The following is an 8,162-nucleotide window of genomic DNA, read 5'->3' as shown; positions in this document are numbered from 1 at the left end:
GTGAGCTTTCCAAAAAGGTATGTGATTATGTTACTACATCCTTGTACCTCCAGATCTCTTGATCAGCCATTTCCCTTCAGAGAGATAAACAGCACTTGGAGCCAGTCACTCTTCCACAAACTTTAGAATTCCTATTCAAATTTATTACTTATTTGCTTTTGGTAAAGAGGTAGATTTTGTATATGGAGGAATAGGGAAAAACTTGGAGGCAACCTGTTGAAAATGTTTAATTACCTTTTATCAAACTATTAAAATAAAAGAGCCTAATAAAATGAAACGATACACACACAAGTGAGGAAAGCATATATGCTCTGGATACATCTACAGGCATGGTGTATGGGTGGTCCTCCAGGTTTTCTAGGGGTCTCTAAATCTAATGGGATCCTTTGATATGTCCCCAAGGTTCACATGAAAACTGATCAGCCCCACTTCAGTTTTGGGGCTCACTGGCTCAGGACTCTTCAAATTGGAGTCCCTTTAAATCCTGAGAGATTAGAATGATGCCTGAAGACATGTTCTGGGGACTCAGGTCTAGGCCAACAGGACCCTGCTGCTTTTATCTGGCTGTTAGTGAGTATATATTTTAGAGAATTTGTTTTTGTTGACACTCAAGAAATATGTGTAGATAAAATTATAAAACTGAATGGAATCAAATTCATTTAGTTTTTGAGCCCCTAGAGAGGTTCTGTATCTCTTTAGAGGGTGAGAGGCTTACAAAAACTCTTATTATTAATTTTTTTAAAAAATCAGAGCTTTATCATAGGTGCTTTAACTATAGAGTTGTGGGAACAGTCTCCTTTGTGTTTTCATAACATACACAGAGACAACTGTATATACCACGAGGAATTGCAAAGTGCATAGAATAACACATATACATATTTTGAGTCTAGTTTTCCTCTGATCCTTTCACTCAAGTAAGTTGTGGTCAGTGAAATTTAACTAATTGTATGTCTGTCAGATGCCATCACTGTTCTGAGCACTGCAATATATATATTCTTTCATTTTCTGCTCAAACAGTATCTTCAAGGCTGACCGTATTATGCTACTATATAGGTGAGTTAACAAAGTCAGAGTGTTTAACTCATGTAATGTTACATGGCTAGTGGAGGATTGTATAAGAAACTTCCAGATAAGGGAATGGACAAGCATATGGTACGTTAGGTGCTGCAGAGGTGGGTTTGCATTTGTTCCAACAAAGTCATAAAGAGGGTGTGGAACAGAATTCGGATGCTTTTAGTGCCAGACTAAGGAGTTTGGACCTTAAAAGGGGGGGCTTGATCAAAACAGCATGTTAGGAATATCACTCTGGAGTGGCCAGAAGGATGGCCTGGAGGGTCCAGAGATGAAGCCAAGAAGGATGATTAGGGGGTCACTGCAGGAGTGCTGGGAGCGATCTGAGTAGGATCTGAACCAGGGCGGAGTTGTGGATGTGAAACGGAAGGAGTGAATAAGGTTATGTGCTAGCTCCTGAAACCTGTTCTTTCCTTTTCCAAATCCCTAAAATTCTCAGGGCATGTGATGTCTAGAATGGAGCTTTATTGCCTTAGAGCTGCTCTGTCCAATGTGGTAGCTACTAGCCATATTGTGGCTATTTATATTAAAATTAAATAAAATTAAATAAAATTTAATATTTGAGTTCTCTGCGTCATTAACCCCATTTCACTAACCTCAATAGCCACATATGTGGCTAGCAGCTACTCTACTGGACAATGAAGATACACAACATTTTTGTCATTACGGAGTTCTATGAGCTGGTCTAGAGGGGCCCAGTCCCACAGTGAGGTAACATGCAAATGTGCTTTGGTATTCCTTTTTCTTTCTTTCCTTTCCATTGCCATGCTCACAGAGCCTCTTGCCTGGCAGACACTTTGGTTCATCTTCAGAAAGATCAGGCAGCAGAAAAAGGAAGAATGTCATCAAGAACAATGTGAAGCTGGTTATATGTCCAAATCTCTTCCCTTACTTCCATAGTTCTTGGATGGCTGAGAGCTTAGCTTGCCTTCATTTTGGCTGAAAATTGATACACTTTTACCAACCTCTCTCTATTCCCCGCCGCAACTCCCAGGGCCTGACAACCACTTTTCTACTCTGTTTCCATGAGTTTGACTTTGTATTTAGATTCCACGTGTAGGATAATGCCATGTAGTAGTTGTCTTCTTCTGATTTATTTCACTTAGCATAATGCCCATTAAGTTCCATCCATGTTGTTGCAAACGGCAGGATTTCCTTCCTTCTCCCCTTTCTCACAGTTGAATAATATTCCGTTTTATATGTAAACATGACAACTTTTTTATATCCATTCATTCATCCACTGACAGATACTTAGGGTGTTTCCATATTTTAGCTATTGTTAATGATGCTGTGATGAATGCAGGAGTGCAGACATCTCTTCAATATCCTGTTTTCATTTCCTTTGGCTATACACCCAGAAGAGGCATTAGTGAATCATATGATAGTTCTATTTTAAAATTTTTTTGAGGAACCTTCATACTATTTTCCACAGTGGCTACACCAATTTACATTCCCATCAATAGTGCAAAGGGTTCCCTTTTCACCAAGGTCTAGCCATCTCTTGTTATTGCTTGTCTTTCATCGAAAGTTATTCTAACAACTGTGAGGTGATATCTCATTGTGGTTTTAATTTGGTTTAATTATCATCCTTGATGATAGTGATGTTGAGCACCTTTTCATGTACCTATTGGCCATTTATATTTCTTCTTTGGAAAACATGTTTATTCTGTTCATCTACCCATTTTTAATTGGATTTTTTCAATATATTGAGTTGTATGAGTTCTTCGTATATTTTGGATTTTAACCCCTTAATGAGATATTTAATTTGAAAATATTTTCTTCCACTTGGTCGATTGCTTTTTTATTTCATTGATGGTTTCCTTTTCTGTGCAGAAGCTTTTTTGTTTGATGTAGTTCCCACTTGTTGATTTTTGCTTTTGGTGTCAAATCCAAAAAAATGAAAAAAAATAAAAAATAATTGCCAAGATCAATGTCAGGGAGCCTACCTCCTATGTTTTCTTCTAGAATTTTTATGGTTTTGGTTCTTATGTTCAAGTCTTTAATCCATTTTGGGTTGTTTTCGTGTATTGTATAAGTTAGGGATCCAGTTTCATTCTTTTGCATGAACATCTTTTCAATGTCATGTAAATGTGGCTGCCCAATTTTCCCAACACTAGTTATTGAAGAAACTGTCCTTTCCCCATTACATATTCTTGGCTCTTTTGTTGTAAATTAACTGACAATATATGTGTGGGGTTATTTCTGGGCTCTCTATTCTGTTCCATTGATTTATGTGTCTAGTCTGCTCTTGAACTCCTCTATTGAATTTTTCAGTTCAGTTATTGTACTCTTCAACTCTGTGGTTTCTGTTTGGTACTTTCTTATATTTTCTCTGTTTAAATTCTGACTTTGTTCATGCACTGTTCTCCTGACCTTGTGAGCATGTTATGACCATTATTTGAACTCCTTATCAGGTAAATCACTTATCTCCATTTCAATAAGGTCTGTTTCTGGAGTTTTATCTTATTCTTTTGTTTAAAACAATTTTTTTTGTTTGTTTCTTCATTTTCTTTGACTCTCTGTGTTGGTTTCTGTACATTAGATAAGACAGACACCTCTCCCAGTCATAAGACAGTGGACTTGTATAGATCAGCTTGGCCCGAGTTCTTGGCTGTCTCTCAAATCTTTGTAATTGTCCAAGCTATCTTCTTTGTTCTTTGAGGCCCCTAGTAGCTGAGGTGTGCTATGATCCCTCAGGGTCCCAAAGGGGGGAATGCAGTCAGCACAGGGTGATGAGAAGCTGGATCTTCAGGCAGCAGCTGTTTTGATGTGGGTGATATAGGTATTTTCTTGTTTGCCCAATGTGTAGGAGTAAAAGGTACCAACTCACTCAGCTAGTTTCTGGGTTTCCTTCAGAGAGAATTGCTTTGTGTGTAGCTGTAGATTCAGTGTATCCATGGGACAAGGTGAGTTCAGGAGGCTCATATGTCTCCATCTTGGGCCAGAACCCAGGAAGACGTTCTGTCTGCATATTCACCATATTTAGTTCATCCATTCATCAGCTAATGGGCATTGGATTGTTTCTACTTTTTGTCTATTATGAATAACATTGTTATGAACATTCATATACAAGTTTTTTTGTGGACACATTTTCAATTCTGTTAGATAGATTCCTGACAGTAGAACTGTTGGGTTCCCTATGACGCTTTTGAACATTTTATGGAATATTCATATTACAGTTTTAGAAAAAATGTTCTAAACTAATATCTAAATCTGTTTCACTAATAGCCCTATGTGGCCTTCATGGATGGTGTCGTAATTCCAGTAGCTACTAAAAAAGTCACTGAAATTTTTAATTCTTTGTGTTTCAAGGCCCGTTCAACCTGCTGCCTCTTCCACTATGCTCTTGTGTCTGGTCTTTGGTGCTACCATTACCTTTATTATTTGCCTTGGAGAGAGAAGAATTGACATGTTGATAATCACATACACCTCAAATAATTCTTAACTCTTTAATTACAAACACTCTTAATATTTGTAGAAAAGTGTTTTTATATTGACTATGGTATTAAAATCAGAAAATACATTTTTGTAAAGATTGCTTTATAAGTTGAATATATGCTGAACAAATTTACTCTCATACTTATTTACTGGATACATACCTTGATTTTTGCTTTCATTTCTTTAATGAGTTTTTTCCTTTCAAACTTCTTCTTTTGTTTCAGTTTCCACTTTTCAATTTGGGGAGGCAGGAGACGATCAGAAACATCTTGATCATCAACTTGTATAAAAACAGCAGCATCTGGGAAAAATCCATGTTCCCCCAGAAACTGGACCTCTTCGGGATACCGTGGGAAACCATCTAATATAAAACCTGTGGAACTTGGTGGAAATTACATAATTTACTTTATTTGCTTAAAATATTACATTATGAATATTGATTTAAAAATGAAAAGGTAAGTCTACAGTCATGCCACCCTGAACAAGCCCAATCCCATCTGATCTTGGAAGCTAAGCAGGGTTGGGCCTGGTTAGTACTTGGATGGGAGACCACCTAAGAAGACAAGGTACTGTAGGCGTAAAAAATAAAAAACAAGGAATTGTAAGCTGACAAGTTCCTTGCAATCTGTGAGGTCAACTAAGGGTTGCCTTGGCTAAAATAAAATAAAATAAAATAAAATAAAATAAAATAAAATAAAATAAAAAATGAAAAAGTATTGGTAAATCTCAACTTTACAAAAGATGTGCAATGAATAATTTTAAAAGTTTACTATAGTATCTTTTATTTCATTTAATATTTCTACGTGCATAAACATGATGTGTCTTCTCTCAAATGTATTGAATTAAATTAAAATTATAATACTTTATACTTATATTTGTAGTATAGGTAAGTTTTCTTTAATTGTAAATAGTCTTAATGATGAAAAATTAAGAGAAAATAAGTTCTCTGCCTGGGAGGAATGCCCAGCTTAATGAAAGTGTTACTCTCTATATAAAGGTGAGTTTGGTCAGCCCTCCTTCAGTAGGAATCCAACTTTTAGCAGTTTTTCTTTTATTGATACTTCCTTTCATGAAACAATTCATACCCACTCCCCCGGGTGTCCTTATAAATAATGACAATTATTAGTGGATGTATTCTGGCTCATATGTATAAGATGATTCTATTCAAATACGACGATCAAACTTGTTCAGGTGATGAAACTTTAAGAATCATGAAAATAACCAGAATGTTAACACGTTCTCATTATGGAGTACCTATAAAATGATCAGGCTTTGAGAACTTGGCTTTCCTTGGTTGAGAAAGTCAACATTGGTTCCTTTTGAATGAGAGTTTATCCGGTTTATATGAAATTTGATTTGTTTACATATTTATATTTAAACGTATGTTTTCTTCTTAATATGAACCAGACTTTCATGAACATTTGACAGTTTTGGCCTTGATTGGCATTTAAAAATGTTTTTTATCTTGTTAAATGGGCAAATGTCCATACATTAACCATACAATATGTATCCTTTTCTTCAGAGATATTTTCAACATGGTCTTTTCTGTGAGGAACAATTTCATTCCTACTGTTCCAGCTGTCACTTCTTTGTTAATGACTTCTAAATTTTTACCTCTACATCCAACTTCTGTTCTGAGCTTCGACTCAGAATTCTCAAAAAGCTGCTTAGTTTCTCCATGTGAGCGCCCTTCAGGAATTATATATGCATCACACTGTCAAAAACCATACTCACTGTTATCCTCCCACACTGCTCTTCATTCTAACTCACTAGTATTCAAGTGGTAGACTTCAGAGATGTTTGGACTATTCCCTCAATTCCCTTTTTGTTCTCAAATATAATAGCTAAGTCCTGGCATGCTCTCTTCTGTACCCACATTTCCATTTCTAACATTACATTTTACTTCAGGCCCATATCATATCTTTCCAGGACTAGTGCAAAAACCTTTTAAAAAATGTGTTGAGTTTTTTGATTATAAAAACAACAAATATCACTATAAAAAAGGTGGAAAATACAGAAAAGCATGAATTGCCTATAATCTCATATTCCAGAGGTTACTGACATTTCGTTTTGTTTCTTTCCAGTTTGTTCTTCATGTATTCATCTATCATATTATAAATGACTTTGTATCTTCCTTTCTAACTTAACATTATATGATAACATTTCTTATGCTATTACAAATTCTTCATTATAATACGTTATAATGGTTGCATAATATTCAGCTATTTTATTTAGGCTTTTACTGTCACTTTTTACTTTTAATTTTTCGACTCATATGCTTTTTTTTTTTTTAAAGTATGGTGTGATGTCAAGAGTTAAACTGATAAAGAACTGATCACTGTTGTTGCAGGCAACCTACTTACATTTACTACGACTATTGATTTAATTTAGGGAATAGGAAATTAAAGTTGATGACTAATAATCCCACTCATTTGGATCAGAGACTAAGTGAAAGAGTGTCCAGAGGAGCACTGGGACTGGCCAATTACTTTAATTCTCTATGATATAGTTTCCTTATCTCCGAAATGAGATAACAAAAGTTTCTACCCCATAGGGTAGTAGTAAAGATTGAGTAAATTAATATGAATAAAATATAGAACAGTACTTGGCACATATTAAGTTCTATATAAGAGTTTGCTATTAGTACTATAAATATCATTTCACTTTCTTCTGGTGGATACCAAGCCAAGAGATTTTGATTAGAAAAACAAAGTCAAGTTTCAAACTCTGGTGATCTGGAGATTCTTACATTAGTCCTGTCTGGGGTCAGTTTTGGTTCTAGCTTTTGATAAATGGGTAGCTATTAAGTAGTCTTAACTGTAATTATTAAAAGTTGACAATGAAAAGAGTCCAGCCCGGCATTAGTGTGCATAGGTTTAGAACATGGGTTGTCAACTGAAACTACACATTAGAATCACCTTGAAAGCTCTTGAAAATACCGATGACTGGGTCCCAACCTCACACTCCTACAAAGATTTGATTCATTTTTTTTTTGGTTAGGAGTCCCTGGCATCAGTATTTTAAAATAATAATTCCCCAGATGTTTTTAATGTATAGAATCACTGGTTTATATTTTTAAAAAATGGAGAAAATTCTTAAATTTATGTTGGATTACATTTTTAACTTTTGAGAATATAGCAAAAAAAAAGTCAATAAATGCAAAATTCTATATAAATTAAGATACCGTATTGGTTCCTTAAACCACCACTCAGAAAGAATTGCTTCAAGAATTTCTGGAGGCAATGGCTCGTTTTCCATTATATTTAATCTGATTGCTTCTTCTTCTTCTGTAAATTGTACTTCTGAAGGCTAAAAACAAAAATCAGAAAACAAAACAAAACAAAATTTGAAACTCTATAGTAATAAACAATATTATATAATTGATTAAGATAAGACCCATTTTTCTCAGGTCATTTTTTTTTATACCGTTGTTTGTAAACTTTTTAAAATTTGAGTTCTTTTCTTGAAACCAATTTTTAATATGGTTTTAAATATTAAATTATATCTACTATAGCTAAGAGGAGTTACTAGTGATTAACATAACCTATTTTCATACAGGGCCTCAGGCTATCTGCCTCATCACTTTTTGCTAAAACCTTGTTCTATCCATATCACACACTTGTAAGGCTTAACTTATTTTTGTCCTCTGTCTT

The 8,162-nt window shown here is 34.9% G+C and overlaps 1 protein-coding gene and 1 non-coding gene across 2 annotated transcripts in view; one reads left to right on the top strand and one right to left on the bottom strand.

The window, feature by feature from the left end:
• The window catches only part of AK9 (adenylate kinase 9), a 110,864-nt gene that overhangs the window by 24,880 nt on the left and 77,822 nt on the right, over positions 1-8,162 (bottom strand). Inside the window, 2 exon segments of the mRNA XM_023533389.1 lie at positions 4,667-4,890; positions 7,694-7,818. Of these exon segments, the coding sequence (XP_023389157.1) occupies positions 4,667-4,890; positions 7,694-7,818 (349 nt within the window).
• On the top strand, positions 4,969-5,087 carry LOC111742835. The gene has a single exon (XR_002781488.1). It is a non-coding gene; the product is annotated as a 5S ribosomal RNA (ribosomal RNA).

Source organism: Pteropus vampyrus, unplaced genomic scaffold (assembly GCF_000151845.1).
Source record: "Pteropus vampyrus isolate Shadow unplaced genomic scaffold, Pvam_2.0 Scaffold101, whole genome shotgun sequence".
Lineage (NCBI taxonomy): Eukaryota > Metazoa > Chordata > Mammalia > Chiroptera > Pteropodidae > Pteropus > Pteropus vampyrus.
This window is presented reverse-complemented; position numbering and strand designations above follow the sequence as displayed.